Consider the following 24023-nt stretch of genomic DNA (forward strand, 5'->3'; position numbering starts at 1 on the left):
CGAGGTGTTCCACTACCGGATGCCAAGCCCTCTCTAGCAAGGGCGGCATCTCACTCCTTTGGGCACATGTCCTCAGCCAGGCCACACATAGGTGTCTGTCAGTGAGTAAGGACCACGCGGACCGTGAGCTGCCTGTGCGGCCGTCCCGTCTGGACAGTCATCAGATGGAGCGGGCTGGGTGTTCAGCAGGTGGAATGCGCCAGAGGCTCCACCTCAGCAGGCAAGGTCCCAGCAGACGCCAAGAAGAAACAGACGACAGAGTTAGCCACCAGCTACATCATGCCACAGCCTGGCCAGCAGGCCCTCTAGTCAGCACGGATTTCTGTCAGATCCACATCAGGACAGAATAAAAACACAGAATAAAATCAAGCGTTCTCATGGCTTTAAAAAAAAATGTTTTTGAGGTAATAGGTTTATCGCCATCTTATAACAGAAACATAGGAATCTGGAGAGAGGTCAGAGGTTAGCCAGAGAGGGTACATAAAGCTAAAAATGTTTAACTAACAACTAAACAAATACAGGTCTCCCTAAAAAACATTATTTTGAATTTCACATCATTCCCCTAGTCTTCCCAGCAATCGATCAGTAATGACCATGCCACCGAACGGGGGTGAGGAGCCAAAGGCAAGCCCACGGCTGTCCCGTCTGCCACCCAGTTCTGCACCTGATGCATTCTTGCCCCCAACATGCAGCCCCCTGCTCCCTGTTGTTCCAATCGAAGCGGGTTAAAGTCATGGCTTGCCCCCTGTCTGTTTGGATTCCCCCCAACAAAAGGACCCCAAAGTGAGGATTTGAATAGAGGTAGTTTACCAGGGAGGTGACCCCAGAAAGCAATAGAAAGGGGGTGGTAGATTACAACCCGGAAGGAAGAGAGCAACAAGGAAGAAGGACAAGAAGAAGGTGTTCATCACCTGAACAGCTTTAGAGCTTAATCCTCCCAGAGAACTCTGGGAAACTGGCAGAACCCAAGCCCCAAATGAGACTACCCCACTCCAGGGCAAGGAAGGAAGGTACTCCCATGGTCAGGGCACTTCAGACCTGCCCTCCTAGTAGGTCCCAAGGTCCAAGGCCCTCAGGTGCCAGGAGTTAGAAGTCCAGCAGGCAGAAACGAAAGGCACATGCCCAAGAGCCGTCAGTCAGGGGACCGGCCATCTGCTGCACTGCTTCGTGACCTTGCAGGAAGTTAGTGGGCTGCTCCTAGGACAGTTTCTACAGTGGCTGATGGGGGGTGGGGGGTGGGAGGCTCTTCCTCTTTGGGTTAAGATTAAATGAGGTAGGGTCTACAAGATGGTTCAGCATTTGAAAGTGCTTGCTGCGAAAGCCTGATGGCCTGAGTTGGGCCCCTGGAACCCATGGGGGAAGGGAGAGGACAGACTCCCGAGAGCTGTCCTCTGACCCCTGCATGTGAGCTGTGACATGTGCATTTGGCATCCGCACTTACACTTCCATACACAATCATTCATAAGAGTTACAGGATAGCCAGGGTGACACAGAGAAACCCTGTCTAGGGGGAAAACCTAATAATAATAATAATTTTTCAAAGAAAAAAACCTTGAGACAAGAAGAGATTAATGAAGCTATGCAGCCGGACATGATAATTTTATAATCCCAGGATTTAGAAGGCTGAGATTTAGGATGACCAGCCTGGGTTATCTATTGCATTCAAGGTGAAGACAAATAATTAAAATAAATAAATAAATAATTGCCTCCCGGCATATGGTGCTTTAGCCAACGCCCATGGTGGTGTAGACTCGGTACCTGTTCACTGTTTAGGGTCAGTCCTTCATGAGATCCCTTGTTTTGGAGAGCTGGGATAGGAAAGGAATAAGATACCATTAGAGGAAGGATGAGCCGGATTGGCCGCTACTACTTCCCCATGGGCAGCTACCCACTCAGTGCCTGAAGCAAGAGTTCTAGAAACACAGGTCACTGAGCCCAGGCCTTCCAAAGCATTGTCGTGAAGAAGCCTCACCTGCTCTCAGCCTAATGCCAGCAGACAACCCCCAAAAGAAGCCAAGGCTAGATAAAGGAGCCATCTCCCCAGCCTGGTCCAGGCCCGTCATTTTATTTTATATAGGATTTCTGACCCAGATGGAAAAATGAGACTTGAAAATAGGCAGCCAGCCAGTGCAGCCTGGGCAATCTCCTTCTAAGGGAGGCAAGCTGCCAAGCACGTGCCTCGAGACATTCCTCAACACGGTGTCCTTGGTAGGTCTATCCCAGAGGCAGGGGACTGGACAGAAGAGCAAGTCCTAAGAGTGCTGAAGGGTGTTCTACCCAACGCTAGTGTCCTTTGTTTCACATTCCTTGAAAAAAAAAAAAACTCGACTGGGTCAAATACATCTAATATAGACCTCACACAATATCCCCTTCTTGGCAACTTTTTATACATATTAATATAGCAAAAGCTTTTAAACCTGGGAATTCTGTTCAACCCAGTACTGCTATCCCTCAAGGTCTCTGGGGGATTGGATCCAGGACTCACCTCAAACACCAAACTCTGCAGGTGTTCAGAGTCCCTTATATAAGATGGTGTGAGATGTACATGTAACCCACACATCCGCCCATGCATTAAACCATCTCTGGTTCCTCCTGCCACCTAATGCAATGTAAATGCCGTGTGAAGTTATGATTAGGGAACAGCGACAAGACAATGAAGTCTGTGCATGTTCGGTGCAGGCTCAAATATTTTCAATCTGCAGTCGTTGGAGCCACAGATGCAGAACTACAGGCACAGGAGGCTGACTGTGCTTCCCAAACTTATTTGACACAGGCTGTGTGTGTATCTATGAAACGTCGGTTAATGTCACTCTCGGGAATATGCTGAATGTGAGACTTCTGGGCTAAAGGCCATCCTGGGAGAGCTAGGAACCAGGTGAACCAAGCCACAGCCCATCAGCCCGATGCAGTGCCTGGGTCACAGGAGGCACCCATAGCAGATGGTTCGCAGAGTGAACGGCGGCGAAAGCTGAGAGGATGGCTGTGTGATGTCTTCCCAATCTGTGAAGTGTATAGTACCAGCAGTGCCAGGCGGCAGCCCCGTTTCTAAGGCACGCGTTTTTTAAATTGCTGCAGGAGGGTTTTTGGAAGCCCTGCTCAGAGTTTAGGATTACAACCCACCAAAATAGGCTTCCAAGCCGAGCAGAGCGCGCGGCTGGCTTCCTTCTGTGGAGGTGTTGGTCTAGCACTTCAGCGGAGCCTCGAGTCGGTGTGCAGACATCCACCCACCCCACCACCCATTCATTCATTTCATTCATTCATTCAGACCATCGCTGAGCACCTACTACGTACGTAGGGCTGGCCTGGAGGCCTGAGGCCTGGAGCCCCCAGGACCCCTCCGACAGGACAGCTAGACTGTAGTGAGTTCAGTGACAATTCCCGATGCTCAGGGAGCCCCTACGAAGAAGGCCTCAGCCCCAGAGCTGCAGTGTGTAAACCCCCAGAGCAAGAGGTGGTTGGGGGGGGGGGGTGTACGTTTCATGCTGACACATGAGGCTGGCCCAGAGAACAAAGCCCCTTCTGTCTCCTCGTGTTTTGTTTGTCTCCCCCTCCTCTGTGACTGTGTCCCATTGTTCCCAGAAGCAACCCTGCCCCCACTCTCCAGTCCTCCCTCTCCCCAGACTAGCAATACCAATCTCTTACTGCCTTTCCTTAAATCCTACCTCCTTCCTTCAAACCACCTCCTAATTCCCTAATCTCTTCCTATTCTCCTTCTCCAGTGTTTCCCACTCATCAGAGAAATGAATGAACAAACCCCGAGGCAAACCCAGCCCCCCCCCCGCCCCGCCCCTTCTACTACCCCTACCCAATCACAGTGGCTACAGACTGCTCTGCCTCCAGCAGGCAAGAGGGACTAGTTGGGGGAGGGATGCATGGAGAACAAGAGTTCGGAGCTGGGCATCTCCCATGCTGGCTCACTACTCCCATCATTCAATCATTCAATCACCTTCCCTAAATTAGCACACACTCACCAGGCCACCTGAACACCACTCTGCAGGATGCTGCTGCTTTCAACAGGGGTCATGCACTATGACCTGTGTGAGGTTTGTGGATCCCCCTAAGGATCCATAGTGATTAAAGGGTTGCTCCCCAGGGTGGCACTATTGGGAGATGGTGGAGCATTTGAGAAGTGAGCCCCTGCAGGGGTTCCGAAGGCCGCCAGGGGTATGAGCTACCTCCTGCATGACTTCTTGGCAGTTCTGTGCGACTCCATGGTAGTTTTTACAAGAAGGTTTTGTTGTTGTTTTGTTTTGTCTTATTTTTCCAGCCAGGGTCTCTGTAGCCCAGGCTGACCTCAAACTTACCATGTAGTTGAGGATGACCTTGAACTTCTGAGCCTCCTGCCTCCACTTGCAAGATTAAGACATGGACTGCTTTGCCCAGTTTCTATCCCTGGTCCAAGAGGGTTGTAACAAAAGCCTCATCCAGCTTTCTCTGCTCCTGGCTCAGGATGTGAGCGTGTGGTCCTCCACAGGTTCCTGCCTCTGCTACTTATTAAGCAACCCTCCACCGAAATGAGCCAACACAGGCTCCGAAACTTTAGTAAATAACCCTTTCCTTTATAACTAAAAGTTACCTACCAAGGTCTCTTGCTATAATGATGAGAAATGAAATAATATACTGGGAAGGGCGTGATGAAGTGGTATACGGAGAACTCCAGGACACAGCTATGTTGCCACGCACACTGAGCCTCAGAATCCTAAAGGTGAGTAACCAGAGAGAGCTCCCCTTGGCTCCCAAATGTGAGAGCTGGCCATTAAGACTACCAGGAGAGTGCCAGGTGGTGGTGGCCCACGGCTTTAATCCCAGCACTCAGGAGGCAGAGCCAGGTGGATCTCTGTGAGTTCGAGGCCAGCCTGGGCTACCAAGTGAGTTCTAGGAAAGGTGCAAAGCTACACAGAGAAACCCTGTCTCAAAAAACAAAAAAAAAAAAACAAAAAAAAACCAAAAAAAACAAAAACGAGACTACCAGGAGAGCTTGGAACACTAGATCCAAGCTGTTTTTTAAAATAATAGTAAGTCCAGGCTGGGGGGGACTGATTGAGTATAGCCCCCATTAACATGCTCAAGGCCCTGTATTTGATCCTTAGGACCAAAAAATAAAATAAAAATAAAAACAAACTATTCCCAGACTCTTGGAAGTTGCACTTTCTAGCAGCACCTGGGTGGGAGTCCGCATTTTCCAAAAACTTCCCAAAAGATAATGATGAGCCTAGGTTAGGACTCAATGATAGACTACCCCAGGCAAGCACTTTCCACTGTAGGAAGCCTAGCAGGCAGCCTTCTGGATTCTACCAGTACACTCCACTGACAGAGAGCATCTGGGTTGGTCACTGCAACCCCAGTTGCCAGAAAGGTCTGGAGCCAAAAGCAGTCCATTATTTTCAGCCATTTGCCGTAAAACCTATCCTTGGGAGCAACCAAAACTAAGGCCTTCCTATAAATACCAGCAAGGGATCTCAGCAGCAGCAGCTGGTCTAGCTCATTCTTCTCTGCACTGTCCTTCACTCCATCCATTGTCCCCTTAGAAATCAAGGTCTTCAGTCCCCTTACCAAACTGGTCACCTTCCTCTGAACTTTAGAATCAAACACCTTACTTCAGACAAGATCTCAACCTTCCTGTGAACTGGAACTCCTATAAACAAAACCAAGATTCCTACCTGCCTTTCCCACAGCCACACCAAAGATGGACTCATGAAAGCTCACTGCCTGTTAACCAGAAATGCCCAGATTTTGTTCACAGTGCTGTACAGATCTTTCCCATTTTGCAACTGGACATCGCCTTGAGCAGGGGAAAGTGTGTGTGTGTGTGTGTGTGTGTGTGTGTGTGTGTGTGAATGTGTGTGTGTAAAACTTTGCCTTTCCAATTTGCTCCATTAAGTTTTGTATTTGAAAAAGAAAATGAATGCTTATCCTGCTCTCCATGAGCCAGCCTCCCCAATCTGATAAGCATGGGTGACAGAAGAACATGCTAGAACATTACTTGTATAACTATACCCTAAGGATTTATGGGAACAAGCATGATGAAGTTCCCTGAGCAAACTTTCCATTCTCAACACTCCTGAAAAGTAAGTGGATCACAAGTTGGGCCTGCCACAAAATGAAAGAAGTTAGTTGAGGTACGATGCAGGCCTTGTGGACCGGAAGTCACCCATCTAGAAGCTGGCATAGCCCAGGGAGACTCCTTCCTGAGGTTCCCTCCCCCACCCCCCGCCCCCCACCCCCGCCCCCCATTTGACTAGAATCCTGGTGGCAAGTCCATTCACATCTCTCAGGAGAGGATGTGGCCTGGTCCAAGCCTGGGTCACAGCCCTATTCTCCTGCCAACTGTCAGCTTTGACACAGGGACTCATGGTCGGGGCCTGTCTACACAGTGAGGCTGGGAAGAGCTTGTCTGTCCTCTGCAGGGACAGGCGTGAGCTGGTCCTCAGCACAACGACCTGAGCTCTTACTTGCGGGTCAACTGAGGCTGAATTGTGAACTGTGAGCATCCCTGCAAACACAGCGGAGCATTCTGACCCTCAGCTGAGTCGCCACTAACAGGCTCCTCCCCCCTCAGGCTACTGATCCCCTAAGACCTAGCAAAGGCCCCCCAACCCCAATCCAGAAGCCTGCTCGAACCCCTGTCAGGAGCTACTTCTTCTACTCCCTCCAAGTACCCTGTCCTAGCTGCCTGGACGAGGAAAGAGGAAAACACAACTGAAACCAATTAGGAAAGACAGCCAGCAAGGGCAATTAGCCCTGAGGGGCGACAGACAGACAGACAAACAGACACACACACACACACACACACACACACACACACACACACATCCAGATTTAAAGTCAACCCCGACTCCAGCCTGCTGGCTTCGCTTGTAGCCAGATTGCCCTTGCACAGAAAGACAGGTGATGAAGAAGTTCCTGGTGACAGACAGTGCTGGGCCTGGAGAGTCAAAGTGTGTCCCCTTCCACTTGACCCAGCAGCACACTTGGGGAGGCCACGGTGACCCATCAGAAGGCCTCTGGGCCACGTTCCAGAGCCAGGAGGCAGCTTCTCAGCAGGTGTTAGAGTGCTGTGGAGCACTCAGGTTGCAGGAGCACGGGGACAAGGCAGTAGACTGCCCAAGGCCAGCCCCTCCTCTCAGTGATTAAAAGAAGAGGGGCTGGACCAGCAGAGCACTCCCTGAGGAGCTCAGGTCAATAATGATAATTTGTTATCATTAGAATAACGAGAAAGGGAGAAAGGCGAGGGCCCTTGGAAGCTAGCCCAAGACAAGCAGGTCGGCACTGCAAGGAGCTCCTCTGAAAGGCTTTCCAGCCACCCCAGCACCAGACAGACAGTCAGACAGGCAGACAGACGACAGACAGGCACACACACATATGCTTGTCCCTGGGCAGCCATGGGACTCCATTGCTGACCTACATCCTCACCCACCCCTTACCTCCTTAAGGCAGACATTCACACGTGCTCAGTCACAGAACATCACCCACACAGTGCCTGTGCCGTTCTGACAGCTCCAACAACTGGTGACAGTTGTGGGTTCAGACGGGCACAAAAGAAGACATGCAAGAAGCCACCAGGCTGAGCTTCTCCCAAAAGGACTGGAAAGAAGAAAGGCGAGGAGCTAAAGGAAGCTAGAGTTCAACGAGGCTGGGCATCCACGCGGCAAGCTCCCGGAGACACATGCAGGGTCGGAATCTTCTCCCCAGAAGCCACGCCAGGCAGGTTTAATGAGGCTGCGTAAGAAAATGCCCCACATTCGAACCGTGTTCCTACTTCCCAAAGAGCTTTTCCGTCCATATCACCTCCTCCTAAGGTATCTCTGGAAGGAAGAAGGGACTGTCTTTTCAAGCTCAAATGAACACCTCACCCCCAACAAGTCCCAAGGACATGGTCTCCAAAATACTCTTTGACAGCCAAGCATGGGTGATAGTTGTGGGAGCATGCTTGTTTGTGTGTGAGTGCACACAGAGGCTTTATGTAGCAGAGTGGGATACAGTCAAACAAAAATGAGGTTGCCATGGCAACGGGCTCCAGCATCATTGCAGCCTATTAACACAAGTGAGGAATGTGTTTGGCAGATGCTCGAGTGTTATTTATGGTATGGGTGTAGCAGAGGGACCTCTAACAGGCAAAGAGGAGGAGAGAAAAAAAAACACAAGCTATGACGCTCCTACTGTACCCCAGTGAGGGGAAGAAGAGACGACAGCAAGACACGTGCACACAAGAGGCTGAGAGGGAACAGGAAGCAAAAGAGAGGCGAGCAGAACAGGCTGAAAGGCCAAGGAAGGGATGGGTGGGCAGATATCAACAGGGGGTGCTGGAGTGGACGGGATAGAAAAAGGAGGTGAGAGAGAAGAATGGGGGGTGCAGAGGAGGAGGATGGCAGAGCTCTGAGGAAGGTTAAGAACTAGAGACAAAGAAAGGGAAGAAGGAAGGACCCTCTTTGGGGCCTTTGCACCTTGGGTCTCATTTCTTACCAACATACTAAGAAACCAATCACTGCTTCTCTGCCCAGAGCCAAGGACGGAGCCCCACCCATCGAGGGTGCTGAGCAGAATAAAAACTTAGCGCAGACCAGATCGCGCTGACCCCCCATCAGGCTCTCAGAGGCCAGAGGGCAGCCTTGCAGAAGTGAAGAAATGCTCACACACTTTACTGTCAGCCTACTGTGTGATCAAGACGCCATGGGGGAGACTGTCAAAGCCCAAACACTACCACAGGTTCACTGTCGGTACCTGTCCTGGGTATGTGTCTTCATTGGGGGGAAAAAAAAAAACCTAACATTGGACCCGAGTCACACCTCAGACATCTGCTGTTTTAGAGCAATCTGAGGCAGAAGCCAATACAGGGCTGTCCCCACTACCAGTTCCCCACGGCCCAGCACAGTTTGTGCTCAAGAAGACAAATTCTAGACCATGCAAAATCTGAAAGGTAAATCAAGTACAAACACACACACACACACACACACACACACACACACACACAAATACCGTTTTCTCAGAGGCCAAACAGAAAGAATGTTTGTGTCCCCCTGTCTTGGCTCATTCCTAACAAGCTCTGCTAGACTTAGAGCAGATAAAAAAAAAAAAAAGTTAAGTATAAATCTATCCAAAATCTTGCACCAAGGAAGAAGTCTAAAGACCACAGTAGGAAAAGAAGCCTGGAGCATGGATGGGTAGAGTGGGGAGGGAGGGCAGGAGGGTGGGAGAGAGGGAGGGAGGGAGAGAGGGAGGGAGGGAGGGAGGGTGGGAGGGAGGGAGGGAGGGTGAGCCTGAGGAACCGTAAGAGAAAGTCCACCCGGCAGACGAGGTTGCAACAGTGTGCTCACGCTATGAGGAAGCTGACGCAGCCTAGAGTTGGTGCCTCTTTTCCTTGGATTTATGTCCATCTAAGAGCCTGTGTTCAGGACTGCCTCAGACTACTGTCGGACCTCAAGTTCCCAACTCCGGTTCTGTGGATACCTTGAGCCACCCTGAAAACCTCCCACTGCCACACATGAACCAAGTCCCCTTCCTTCCGAAGAAAAGCTGAGCCCACCCTACAGTGACAGAGGCCCCATCTGAGATCACCGCTCCATAGCAACGGTAGTAACGCTTTCAAACAGCATCCATGTCTCAAAAGACTTCTCCCAAGTTCAGAGCTGGTCTCCAATCCCCGCCCTTTCTGACACCAGATCAGGAAAGCCACCGCCACCAACTTGAACTGGCCCACTCACTGGACCCCAACCAAGCTGGCAAGAAGCTACTAAATCACAGCTAAGTGTTCTAGGGGAAGGAGAGAGAAGGAGGGAGATTGGATACCCCAGGACTCCAAGGAGATTACACTGGACAGGGATCAAATATCAACGGGTGCTGGAGAATAACAAGCATTTCAATATACCTCCGGGTCCACGCTAACCCAGCAGAGGGGAGAAAGCCCAGAGTGGCCCTGAGAGAAGATCCTTGCAGGAGATGAAGCTCCACTCTGAGGATGCTCAGAGCGGAAGGGGCATAATCAACCCTCTCACTGTCTAGAAGAGAAACTAGAGAGGTCGCTCCCAATCACAGTGTCCCCTGGAGGGTTAACCAGAGCCCATCTGACCGGTATTCCCTGTGGGTGAGGATGCGTCCAGGGGGCACAGGAGAGCACCCCCAGGATCGAAGTCTGGGGAAGAAGGTAGAAGTTAGTGGAGAAAAACAGGACAGCAGTGACAAGAGCATACTGTTAAGAGGCTCTGTGAAAAGAGGTGGATGTCAAGAGACAGGGATGTGCAAGTGGGGTCCCAAAATCAAGACGCTCACCGGCGGCAAGACCCCACTTGACTCTCCAACTGAGCGACAAGCAAGCAAGCAGGTCACGGTGTGGATATCAGGGAGCCTGCCTCACCCTAGGGTCAAGCCTGAGTCACCAGTCAACCAAGAATCCTAAGTTTAATGCCCTTCTGAGTCCACAGTTCTAGGTTGCCTAACAAGTCCCATTAGGAATATAAAGTTCTCGCCAAAGCAATACCAGGAGTGTCCATCGGAAGGGATGATGTTCAGCACAGCCAGAAAGGGGACAGCCATCACACACATCTCAGCAGCTCTTTCTCGCCTTTGCTAAAGGCAGATTTTTGGTTTGAGGCACTTTGGGAAAGGAAACAAACTTATCGGTCCTCCTTCAAGATCTCTCCAGCTCCCAAGAGCCCAGCCTCAGGTAGCAGGGTTACAGACTTCTCCTCAAGACTGGGCAAGGGGTGCCCAGCGTCTCTCCTCCACAACTGTGTATCCCAGGACGAGCTAATAAAGTCTCAGTGGTGCTCAGGAGGGGTTGGCTGCTAGAGGGCCCCGCCATTTTTGTTGGGAGCCTTCTGTATACAGGACCCGAAGTTCTGAGAGAAACAGGGACTCTGCAATTTTCTCAAACCCTCCTTCCTCGCTCGAATTGGCAACTGTGACTAGTATGAAGCGTGTCCTCCACCAGGCCAACAACATTACAAGCCATACGAAAGTAGTCCTCCGTGGATAAAGAAGCTAGGCCTGGAAGGCACATAGGCGTTGAAGCCTTGTCTCCCTGGTTGCTTTTACCACTCTTAACTGATGCGGGTTGGATCCCTTTTCTCTAAAATCAGGCCGAGGCCTGCCCACCCCTCAATCCAGTGTGGCCAGGTGGGCCCCTACCTGCTTCAGCAGAAACTGGTCCTGGGCATTGGTGCGCAGAGAGATGGCCAGGTGGAGGGCCGACAGAAGCACCCCGCTGAGCACCGCGGCCCTCATGCGCACAGGCAGCAGCGTGTAGATGGTGTAGATGAAGAACACGGTCCACCAGATGCCCTCGGAGGCACTGCGTGGCTGCGGCAGCAACAGGCCCACTACCTGGACGGCCAGCACCACCGCAATGAGCGCATAGCAGGCCAGGCCCATGTGGTCCTGGTGGAAGGCTGCACGGTTGCAGAGCACGGCCATGATAAGGATCACGCCCACAGCAGCTGCCAACACGGCCAAGTAGGGTAGCTGGAGCGGGGGTCGCGCCGCGTGGAAGGCCAGCATGACCAGGCACACGAGCACCAGCACGGCCATGAGCATGGTGAGGCTGCTCTGGTTCAGGCGGAAGAAGTAGCGCTGGTACAGCCGCTCCAATTTGTCCGACGGGAACTTCTTAGAGCGGAATATCTGCAGCAAGGCCAGGCAGCAGGCGCCCAGTGACAGCACCGCGCCGGTCCCGGAGCCTGACGCCACCGAACTGCCTCCATCCCCGGACCCGTCTCCATCCTCGACGGCGCCAGTGCCAGGCTCCAGCTCATCGGCCGCTCGGCCCTTCCCACGACGCTCCTCCAGGCCCAGCTCCACCGAGCGGGGGCGCACCTCTGTCCCACCTGCGGCCGCCGCCGCCGCCGCCGCCGCCGAGCCGCCGCCGCCGCCGCCCGCAGGGGGCGCCCGGGTGCTGCCCCCTCCAGCCGCGCCCCGCCGCTGCCGCCGGCTGCCGCGACCGCCGTCGTCGCCACCGCGCTCCTGCCAGGCGGACTTGGAACGGAAGCTGAAGCCGAAGCCCCCAGCCAGAGGGTCATCGCCGCTTAGTGGAGGGTCGTCGTCGTCGTCCCCGCGCCAACGGCCGGCCAGGCGCTGCTGCTGCTGTGGGGTCACCGCCCCCCCAGATCTCTTGGTGGAGCCGCGGGTAGACCCCCCGGGGGCGTGGGGGTAGCCATTGGCGCGGGAATCGGCCTCTCCCCACGCGGCGCGATGATCGGGGCCTCCCCGGGGCGCCGGCGACGCCGCTGTCTGTGCAGCGTAGCCCGGGGGGCTCACGCTTTTGGAGCCGGACATCCCCCCCTCGGCCTCGTCGTCTTCTTCCTCTTCCCCCGGGGGCCGGGCCGGGGGTCTCCAAGGAGAGGGCGGACGGCCAAGCAGGGGGACCAGACTAGGGTCACACGTCGAGGGAGGCCCGGGGCCTTGAGCAGCAGCGGGACATCGTGGCACCCCCGTCCTGAGCGGTGGAGGACAACGGAAAGGCTAACGGGGAGACAGCGCAGCCCCGAGGTGAGAAGTAGCTGCGAATCAAGAGTCCAGAGTCCCAGGTCCGATACGGAGTTGGCTCCGAGCGAAGGCAACGGGGACAGCTCCGGCTGCTGCGCCGCGCGCAGAGACGTCCGGACTCCTGGCTCGCGTCGAGCCAGACGAGGGCCGAGAGTTGCGGATCAGGCGGGACGGAGAGGTGTCCTTGCGGGCGGCGCCTCTCCGAAGCTGGCAGTTCCCGGGCGCGGCGCTCTCCGCTTCTGCTTAAGCGGAGCGCAGCGGCTCTCCCGGCGAGGTGGCAGCGAGGGCGGCTCGGCAGGGGTCCCGGCACGGAGACTCAGCGGGTGCCCTTTGCTCGCGGCGCACTGGGAGCGACTGGGAGGTGCAGGCTCCTGCCAGCATTATTTTCTTACGAGGGGTGGGGAGGTGGGATGGGGGGTGGAGAGGACGGGGGAGGGGGCGGCGGGCGGAGCAAGAGCTCCCCAGCCCTGGGGAGGAGGGTCCTGGAGCCCGGGGGGGGCCGTCGCCTGCATCCCCCACCACCGGCGGCGCGAGTGGGAGCGTGGCCCCCGCGAAAGGCGAGCCGAGCCTCCGGCGCGTCCGCGCAGGGGGCGGGGGCGAGGACCGGCTCCTGCGGCGCGGCCCTTCCCCTCTCGTCTCCTCCTGTCCCCCTAGATCCAGCAGGCTGGCCCGCACCCTCCGGTCCCGAGAGCTGAGTCGCTGGCTCCGCGAGCCCCCGGTTCCTCGCTGCCGGCGGCGGGCCCACCGTGGCCGGGCGCAGAACCACTACGCGGAGGGCGGAATCCGGCGCAGCGCCGCCGCCGCCGCCGTTCTGCCCCAACGCAGGCGGGCTTCTCCCGGGGACCACAGCATCCAGCGATGAAGGGCTGCGGCTCAACAGCAGCCGGCCGACAGGGGCCGGCCAGAGAGCCGCGGCGCCCCCGGGGCGCTCCCGAGGGGGCCGCGGGAGCCCGGCTCCGGGCGCGCCATGCACGCCTCGGGCCCTGCGCCGCTCCGGCCGCTCGCGCCGCTCCTCCCTTCTCGCCCGCTCGCCGCCGCCGCCGCCGCCGCCGCCGGAGCGCCCTCCGCATCCCCTCCTCCCGCCGCCTCCCCGCCCCCCGCGCCGCTCGGGCCTCGGCTCACAGCGGCGTGCGGCCGCCTCCGCCCTCTGCCCTGCCTCGCCCCGGGCCCTGGCCCCGGCGCCCCGCGGGCATACTCAGGCCCAACCCGGGGTCCGTAGGGACCCCCCGCTCCCCTTCCTCACCTAAAATTTTCAATGCGCCCCTCTCCCTCCCTGGTGCCTGGAGCCGGGTCAACCAGCGGATCCCTCGTCGGACCTGGGTAGCAGGGGATCCACCCCCGGCCAGGTCCTGCGCCCCCAATCCTATCTCCCCTCTTTTTATTACCCTTTTCTCCCCCACCCCCATTCAGCCCAACTTCAGCTACGGTGCTGCGCCCCCCCTTCTCTGGTCCGGCTCTATTGGCCGCTTCCAGAGCTGTCAGACTCGAGTCCGGTGCTCTTATTGGGCGATTCTGTGGCCCGGCGACGGTGCCAAAGGAGGGCGCGCCGGGTGGGGGGCACCCGGGCCGCTACTGCCGCAAGGAACTGGAGACAAGAGTCCCTCGAGAGGACGGAGGGACCCAGAGCCAGACCCGGAAATGAACTGGGGAGATGCAGAGAGACCGGGGATCTCTGAGGCGCAGGAAGACAGCGAGGGAAAAGATGGAGTTGCTGGCAGTGGGTGAGGCCGATGCAGCCAGGGTGGGGCGGACAGGACCGCTTTGGAGCATAGTTACTAAGAGGAGACACAACTGACAGCTGTGGGAATACCTGGCGCTTCCAAGGAGCTCTTTGCCTGTTCGTGCTTTTTAAACTCATTTGATTCTAGTAACAACCCTGGGCTGTGATCGGGACAGGGCCTGTGTAGTTATTTCCTGTTTGTAAATGTGGAAACTGAGGCTCCAAGAACTTAACCAACTTGTCTCCTAACCTGCAATCCAAAGACCTTTTCTTCAATGCTACGCTGCCTCCCACACCTACCAAGATGTTCCCAAGGAAGGATGCCCATGGGCAAGGAAGGTAAAGTCTCCTTGCCAGTCAGGAAAGTAAAAATGACCCTTCTGGGAACCCTGGACAAAGGCAAGGGTGGACGAGGCGATAAGGCTGGGAACGTGCCTCTTCAACTCCCTGACCCTAAGCTGTCCTGCTGGAGGTCTGACAGTCTCACAAGGGGAGGGTGAGCCAGAAGCCTCAGTCCCTTCATCCTTCCTCCCTCCTCCAAAGTTGACGAGGAACCTCGAGGTCTGAGAGAGCCGCCTCTACTGGTCATCTCTTTGCTGACTGGAAGATAAACCTTTCCAGAGCTACCGATCGGGAAGAGGAAAAAAAAAAAAAAATCCAAGAGATCTGAGTAAACTGGGTCTTGAGTAATCACCCAACCTTTGAGTAATCCATTATTAGCTAAAGTGGTGGGAAAAAAAAAAAAAAGCAACACAGACTTAGCCAGCAAAACCCTAGTGCACTGGAAATATGCAAAGCCCTGTGCGGGATGCTACCAGGAAAAGACGACCAGCCTGAGCCTGGAACTTCCGTCCAGGGAGAGCACAGAGCTGGGCAGCGCCTCTAGCTCAGCCTCGTTCAGTATTCCAAGAGCCTATCAGTGTACAGGGGGAGAGGAAAAAAAAAAAAAAAAAAAGCACCATTTCCCGCTGTGAGTGCCAAAAAGACTCTGGAGGTGGAATCTGGGTCTAGCAGGGAAGGAAGATGGGTAATATTTATTAAGCTTCTCGGTACTGTAGGAAAATATTCTATTGTTGGTGTCAAGCGCCAATAAGACAACAAATTTAGTTGTGATCTTAATTGGCTTTGCTTTGTGATTCGGAAATGGAGCGACAGCGTTGTGTGTAATAGACTGACTGATCTGATGAGCCGAAGAGCTTTTACTTTCTAGACAGAAAATGGCTGAAGAGGCAGAATCAGAACAAAGAGAGCATGTCATTTCAAAGAAGGTGAAACCAGAGCAGATGTCCTTGTCCTGTCAAGGCTGGCTTGTTCGGAAAGTCCACTCCTGCATACTCTCTCTCTCTGCCCCTTAATGTCCTGGAAGGTCAGACGAATAACTTAGTGTGGCCTGGGCTGGGACTTGAGCGAGAGGACCTCCATTTTGGTTGGGTCTGTTGGACCGGTGCAGGATCTCAATCAGTGACCTCCTGTAAATTTTATTTAACAGCACATAACCGTCTTGAGGAAAATGTTAATTACTCCAGCATAAAGATGAGAAAACATACTTAGGGAATTCAGCCATTGTAGCAAATATGATATTTGAGAGACACTTGGGACATACGTAGCCAGCTGTGTGTGCTCACAGAACCAGATAGACAGCAAGGTTACTGACCAACCCTCCATCCTTGAACCTGCTCTAACTCCTATAACTCTTTAAGTCCCTCCCCCTCTTATCTCCCCCCCCCCACTCCTCTCCCTCCTCCAGTACTGCTAATTAAGTCTAGGACTTCTCACATAGTAGGCAAGCACTTACCACTCTATTATTCTTTTAGTTCTGTTCAATTAATCATTTTACAACAAAAACTGTGTATGACTGATAATATTGTTAATGTTTTTCATGTCAATAAACATTCATTCACAATACTCATTTTATTTTAGACACACCCTCACTGTGTAGCTCAGACTGACCTTGAACTTGTAATCCTCCTGCCTCAGCTTTCTGAGCACTGGGGTTACAGGTGCACACCCCTACACTGGCCTAATGTCCATTTTATTGTTGGAACAGAAATTCCATTAAATGAGCATATCGAAATTGGTATAACCAATACTCTGCTGTTAAACATTGCTCACTGTCACAGTCATTTAGAAAATGTTTTTACTCTTGTACCATTAGGAACAATGAGCATTTTGATAGAAAAGTCTTTACATGCATCCTTAATTATAGCCTTGGGAGAAATTCCTATAAGTACATTTGCTCAATCAAAAGATGAGCATAATAATATCTTTAAGATATTTCAGAAATCTGTTATCAGCCCTTGACTCTTGAGGTTCCAACTTGTATCTCTGTCACGTAGTATGGACATATTTACAGACTTGGCTCCACATGCTGCAGAATTTATATTGTTCATCCTGCACCCAATGCTAAGCCTGGTCCCTGACAAATAGTTGTCTAGTAATGAGCAGGATGGGACCTCAGTGTGTGTGTGGAGGGGGCTTGCCGTGATAGGTGGAGATGGACAGTCTTCAGCACAATACAGAGGAGTGGAGATGGAGAGTTAGCCCAGCAGTTAACAGCATTTGTTGCTGCTGCCGAGAACCCAGGTTCGATTCCTAGCACCCACCTAGTGGCTCACAAGCTGATTTAACGTCAGTCCCAGAAGATCTGACACATTGTGACCTCTTCAATCACCAAGCTCACTATGTACATTTTATATATGCAAACAAAATACTCAGACATAAGATAATAAACCTTCAAAAGTGTAAATAAAAGTAAGGAGGTAGGGCTGCTCAAGCATGAGGACCTGAGTTCAGATTCCTAACACCCACACAGAAGCCAGATCTGTAATACCAGCCACATACAGCAAAACAGCAAGTTCCACGTTCACTAAGAGACCCTGTCCAAAAAACTAATAAGACGCAGAACAGAGCAACAGCCATGGACATGAACCTCTGGCCTCTACAGATGTGTGCACTAGAAGAGCACACACACTCCAATAAGTAATTAACTGAAGGAACTCCCACATGGACGGCAGAAGCGCCCTGGTGTTAGGAGGCAACCTCTGGCAATGAAAAAGGAAAACTCAAGACTACAGACAGACCAGAAAGCTCTTTCAGATGTAGTTTGGGACCAGACGATGAGAATAGCACCACTGACTGGAAGATCCCCGGATTGTCCCCTGTGGTAGGGAGGAGCCCTTTTGTGATAACTGAAGAACAGTCAGGACCATGGGGTGGAAGAGCAGTTCCTAAGGATGTCCAGGCTGTACACGAGAGTAGACAGGCCCCTGGCCTCAGGCAGGATATTGGCACACTTTGCCAAAGGTAATGTTGGCCCTGTGCTCCAGAGCACCAAAGGTCTTTGCTGTAGACAGATGCGATCTGGCCATCTACCCCCTTGTGTCTCAGTTACCTGTCAGGGCTTCCTTTGACACTACTCCAGGCTACCCTTTTCAAAGAATGTATCTACTTTAGATACCAGAATATTAGAACATACATGTTTTAGAATCTGCAGAAGTTCCTGTAGAAGTCAGTGCCGAGAGAACTCTCCTACTTACAAACACTTTTGCCCACGCTGCTTAAAATCCCACTAGTAGACTGGCATACTTTGGACTAACAATCACAAAAAATGAATGCAGAAAATCCAGAGACGGAAAGTAGATTAGTGGTTTCTGAGGCCTACGAAAGAAGAGGACTGGAGAGTGACAGCTCATGAGTAGATTTAGGGTGATAAACATGTTTTAAAATTAGATTATGGTGATGATTGCACGGCTCTGTAAATATACTAAAAAAACTAGTGAATTACAGAGCGGAGTCTCTGGGGAGACGGCTCAGTGGGTAAAGTTCTTGCTGCTCGCACATGAGGATGAGGGTCGGATCTCTGGCAACCACAGAAATGCTGGGTGTGGTGGGACACATAACTCTATGACTGGAGTGCACTCCAGGATGCGAAAGTTCTAGCCCGGGGGGCTGGAGAGAGGCAGAAAGAGCACTTTGGAGTTTACTTCCCAGCACCCACATGAACATGCATACACACACATGCACACATACATAAAAATAACTCTTGAAAGTTTTATCTCAATACAGTAGTTAAAAAATAAATACAGTGGGTGGTGGTGGCACATGCCTTTAATCCCAGCACTCAGGAGCCAGAGGCAAACTGATTGAGGCCAGCCTGGTCTACAGAGCAAGTTCCAGGACAGCCAGGGCTGCGTGGAGAAACCCTGTCTTGAAAAACCAAAAACAACAGCAAATAAATAAATAATTATAAATGTAAGTGTTCTTAATAGGTTGAAGGACTTGTGTCAGGACTGTGGGTGTGAAAAAGTAGAAGCAAGTCAGTGTGAATGGCTGTTATCAGCACACGCCCTGCCCACAAATGCCCTTAATACTTAGGAGTAGGGATCAGTTAGGAAAAGGAAGAAGAGAAGACTCAGAGGCCAGTGAAACCACAGGATGGGAAAGCAATGGGTAGATGAGTGTAGGAATGAAAAGCCATCAGGGACTCAGGGTCAAAAATGAATTTCCCCAGGCTGAGGAGAGCTCGGTTGTTAAGAGTCCTTGCCTACTGTGCTAGCTAGTTTCTATGTCGATTTGACACAGCCTCAAGTCATTTGGGAAGAGAGAACATCAATTTAGAAAATGCTCCTACAGGCAAATCTGTGATGCGTTCTCTTGATTGGTGATTGATGTGAAAGGGTACTGCACTGTGGGCAATACCACCCCTGGACTGGTGGTCCTGGGTGCTGTAAGAAAGCAAGCTGGGCAAGCCACCGAGGAGCAAGCCAGTAAACAGCATCCTCCATTGCCTGCGAGTGAGCTCCTGCCTCCAGGCTGTTTGCCCTGCTTCAGTTCCAGCCCTAACTTCCCTCGGTGATGGACTGTGATATGGAAGTGCAAGGGGAAATAAAGCCCCTCCTCCCTGAGCTGCTTCTGGTCCATGGTGATTATCACAGCAACAGAAACTCTAAGATACCTAACATGCCTGAAGCTCTGAGCTCTACCCCGAGCACGGCATAAACCTGACATGATCCGGCATACTTGTAGTCTTTGGTACTGGAGAAACAGAGGCAGGAAGATCAAGGTCGCCCTCAGATACACAAGAAGTCGGAGGCCAGCATGGGCTAGAGACCCTGTCTGAAAATAAAAGAGAATGTTCTCTTTTATATGTTTTCAGGAGACCTGCCTCGAAAGGAGTTCTTTAAAAAAGAACAAATTCTAAGAACCCAAGACTCTGTCTCAAGCACGCAGGAAAAAGAAAAGAAACTGACAAGTTGAGTGTGGTGTTTCATGCCTGGAACCCCAGCACTCAGGAGACTGAGACAGGAGGTTCTCGGTGAGTTCAAGGCCAGTGTGGACTACACAGTAAGTTCCAGGCCAGCCTTAAAAAGATAGTGAGACCTTGTCTCAAAATGGAAACTAAGGGGTTGATCAGGTGGTGGTGACACACACCTTTAATCCCAGCACTTGGGAGGCAGAGGCAGGAGGATATATGATCAAGACTGTCTACAGAATGAGGTCCAGGACAGCCAGGGCTACACAGAGAAGCCCTGCCTAGGGGGAGCCGGGGGGAGGAAAAAGAAAGAAAGAAAAGAAAAATAAGAGACTGGAGAGATGGCTCAGTGGTGAAGAGAGCTGGCTACTCTTGCAGAGGACCTGCGTTAAATTCCCAGCACCCACATGGGGAACTGACAACCAATTCCAAGGGATCTAATGCCCTCTCCTGGCCTCCCCAGGGAAAACACCCATATACATAAAATTAGCACATTAACAAATTAAAACTAAAAACAGAACAAGCCGATGAGTAGGAGAAAAGGCATACAATTTTTATTCATTCATTCATTTGAGACAAAGTCGCATGTAGCCCAGCCTGGCCTGAAACTCCTGCGGAATAGAGACAGGCTTTAAACTCCTAATCTTCCCAATTCCTTCCACTTTCCAAGTGCTGAGATTTGTCCACCATTCCTAGCTGTGCCCATTTTCCTTATTGTTGAGGACCAGACCCAGAGCCTCGAGCATGTCAGAAAAAGGCTCTACCTCTGTGTTACACTCCCAGACCTTCTGAATACACATTTATTAAGAAACATTCACAGAACCGGGCGGTGGTGGCGCATGCCTTTAATTCCAGCACTCAGGAGGCAGAGCCAGGCGGATTCTGTGAGTTCAAGGCCAGCCTGGTCTACAGAGCGAAATTCAGGACAGGCACCAAAACTACACAGAGAAACCCTGTCTTAAAAAAAAAAAAAGAAAGAAAGAAAGAAAGAAAAGAAAAAAGAAACATTCACAGTCCGAAACACAGCAATAGCTTAAACACCCTCTTCAGAAGGGAGAGGGACTGGACCTGACTTTTAGGAGTGAGGAACTGACCAAAAGACAGACAACAACCCAGAACCAAATTCATCTCTTCTAATTTGTTTTCCATGTTGGTCAGCTGGAAGATCCAGTCTCTGTAGACAGGAACTATAGAGAAAGCCCCTGTTCAGGACAGAGGGAAGTGGTAAGAAATGACAGCCCAGAAGGCCAGGGAGACCTAAGGTCTGAGTTAGCTTAAAACTTTCAATTCACCAGAGCATCCCACTTTAATGGATCGTTTCCTGAGCACAACCAGGATGCAAAGGATCTTAAAGATCACTCCACGCCTACTGTTAGGTAGAAAGAACATATGCATATTCAGAGCAAGCCCTGTGCTTCAAACTGGATGATATAACTTTCCCACCGAGAACTACCACCGTTTCCCATGTAGGAGTAGGTAACAGTGTAGGGAACTGGGTGTCTGGAGAGCAAGTCATCCATCAGGCGAGGACTTGGTGTCTTAGCCCATGGCCACAAACGCCTTCGGTCCCTCGGAGCCATCCTCCTTCCCAGCCTGTGTTGCGCTATGAACCCTGAGTTTCAGAAGTCAAGGGCATTAGCTCTTGTTCTTGACCTCTGGCATCCTTGCCCTGGAAACCAAGGATGGGAAGTCTGCATTTCACCGTAGAGAGAGAGGGAGGGAGAGAGAGAGAGAGAGAGAGAGAGAGAGAGAGAGAGAGAGAGAGAGAGACCCTAGATTTTTCCAAACTCCAGCTTCACCTTAAAACCCGTGGGCCTCGGGAGTAGGAACCCTGCAGCGCTCCGATCGGAGCCTGGAAAAGGCTGATAATAGCATGATCCTGCAGTCTCCCAGGTGTTGGCATTTGCATTTTAATGGAGGCGGCTAATGCCTCCCGTGAAATGAGTGACTAATAGGTTATTTCAATTGCTCCTGGAGGTGGATGGGGGACCCTTTGTTTCCCAGGCCCTTTGAAAGACCCTGCAGTCACCGCACAGGGCCTGCAACCCGGCTGCCTTTGAACTCCAGGGCCCACATCCCGCCCTTGCGGAGCTTTAACTGCATCTCTTCCTCCTGGAAATCTGGAAACATAATCCCAATGACTCATTGATTCTTCCAACACTGATTCCCCGTGTAGAGAGAAGACTGCTGGGTAGAGTGGAGTTGGGGGAGCCCAAAAAGCTTCAGAAGACGCCACCCCAAGAAGTTAGTGCCAAGGGATTCACAGAGAGCTGTAAGCATGGTTGGGTCTCGATCACAAATGGGCCATGCTGCTTATGCCCAGTGGTTCTGGGGCGATCCAGACAAGAGGTGGCAAATTGATAGGAAAAAAAGTATTCCTGTGTATCAGGGTGGTCTAGAAAAGCTTGGAAGGGGGCATGTGAGGGAACCTCAAAGTAGACATAGAAGTTAGATACAGAAACAAAACAAAACAAAAAAACAACCACATCTCTCATCTTAAAGATGTAAGAGATCATTTATTCTGGAGCCATTTTGAGTGATCATGGCCCGGGAATATAGATTTAGGTTACCCCAAATTTCATATTCTAACATGTAAGCAGCTTCATGAGGTTTTTGTAGTTTTACGGAATAAATAAAGTCATAAAGCAAGCTTAAAATGTGTTGGTGGATCATGAGACAGAGGCAGTGTGGTGGTTTGAATGTGAATGGACCCCATAGACTCATATATTTGAATGCTTGGTCACCAGGGAGTGGAACTGTTTGGAAGGCTTAGAAGGATTAGGAGGTGTGGCTTTGTTGGAGGAAGTGTGTCCCTGGAGGTGGGCTTTGAGGTTTCAAAAGTCCAAGCCAGGCCCTCAGTGTCTGCCTATCTATCTATCTATCTATCTATCTATCTATCTATCTATCTATCTATCTACCTATCTGTTTGTGGATCAGGATGTAGAACTCTCAGCCACTGCTCCAGCACCTGCCTGCATGCCCCCATGCTTCCCACCATGACGATAATGAACTAAGTCTCTGAGACTGTAATCAAACCCCCAGTTAAATGTTTCCTTTTATAAGAGTTGCCTTTGTTGTGAAACAGCATTTGAGAGGCCTTAGTGGGTTTGAGCCCAGGTACCCAATGGGTGAGAGAGATACATGCCATGCGGATGTGGCAGGTGGTGGGTGGTGCAGTGGAAAGCTCTCACACTATGCAGACATGGCATCCACATGGAAAGTTTTATTATTAAAGGGGGAGGGGAGAGGGAATAGAGAGAAGGAGGGAGAGAGAGGGAAAGAGGAGAGAGAGAGGAAGAAGAAGGAATGAAGAAGAAGGAAGAAGGGGGAAGGATTTTCTCTTAAAGGGGACTTTATGTAAGATGGCATCAGGACTCTGGGTGAGTCCCCAAGGGTCGGGTCTGAATGCCAACAGTCTTGGTCATGGTGTCTCTTCACAGCATTAGAACAGTGACTAAGGCAGACAGGTACAGTGAAATGGAGAGGAGATTTAGTTCTTGGACTGGCAGAAGCTAGTATTCTGCCAAGTTAATAGCCTCTAGAACAGTGATTCTCAACCTGTGGATCACAAGCCATTGGGGTCAAGTGACCCTTTCCCAGGGGTCTCCTAAGATGATTGGAAAACATAGTTGTTCACATTATGATTCTTTTTTTTTTTTTTTTTAAGATTTATTTATTATGTATACAGTGTTCTGTGTGCATGCATCCCTGCAGGCCAGAAGAGGGCACCAGATCTCATTACAGATGGTTGTGAGCCACCATGTGGTTGCTGGGAATTGAACTCAGGACCTTTGAAAGAGCAGTCAGTGCTCTTAACCTCTGAGCCATCTCTCCAGCCCCACATTATGATTCTTAACAGCAGCAAAATTAGTTATAAAGTAACAACAAAAATAATTTTATGCCAAAAAAAAAAAAAAAAAAAAGGCCGGGCGGTGGTGGCGCACGCCTTTAATCCCAGCACTCGGGAGGCAGAGCCAGGCGGATCTCTGTGAGTTCGAGGCCAGCCTGGGCTACCAAGTGAGTTCCAGGAAAGGCGCAAAGCTACACAGAGAAACCCTGTCTCGAAAAACAAAAACAACAACAACAACAACAAAAAAAAAAAAACCAAAAAAACCCAAACAAACACACAAAAGAAATATACATAATTATTTATAAGTTTAGTAATTAGATTAAATGACAATCATTTGCCAGTCTCAGTAAGAAGAGTGGTCTTGTGTCTATGGGGGACAGTTTGTTCCTAGGTCTTCATTCTGGGTTTTGTGAACCTCTTTCAAAGTCTTCTTGGTGTCTAGAGATCTCCTGTCCCCAGCTTTAGAGGCTTGGTCTATGCTTTGCTGAGATATATCTGGTTTGGCTCCCTGGCCAGGCTAATGGATGAAAACCCATTATCAGAAAATCTGCTACAATCCCCACCCTGGGATATTGCTGCCTCTTCAGGCTGCTTGACTAAAATGGCGCCTTGCCTCCTCCCAAACCAAATGAGCTCTGCCGAGAGTGGACACACCAAGGGAGCCAGCCAGAACCTTGCTAGTTGGCAGACACTCGTCTCAAGCAAATGTAATTAAAGGCAGCAGC

General features: G+C 51.5%; 1 protein-coding gene across 1 annotated transcript in view; it reads right to left on the reverse strand.

Annotated features, from left to right (window-relative positions):
- Positions 1-12903, reverse strand: part of Adcy5 (adenylate cyclase 5) — a 146578-nt gene extending 133675 nt beyond the window's left edge. Inside the window, exon 1 of the mRNA XM_059276848.1 lies at positions 11125-12903. Within this exon, the coding sequence (XP_059132831.1) occupies positions 11125-12267 (1143 nt within the window). The 5' untranslated portion in view covers positions 12268-12903. The remainder of the gene's footprint in view (positions 1-11124) is intronic.
- Between the last annotated feature and the right edge of the window lie 11120 nt (positions 12904-24023).

This window comes from Peromyscus eremicus, chromosome 12, assembly GCF_949786415.1.
Source record: "Peromyscus eremicus chromosome 12, PerEre_H2_v1, whole genome shotgun sequence".
NCBI classification, from domain to species: Eukaryota; Metazoa; Chordata; class Mammalia; order Rodentia; family Cricetidae; genus Peromyscus; species Peromyscus eremicus.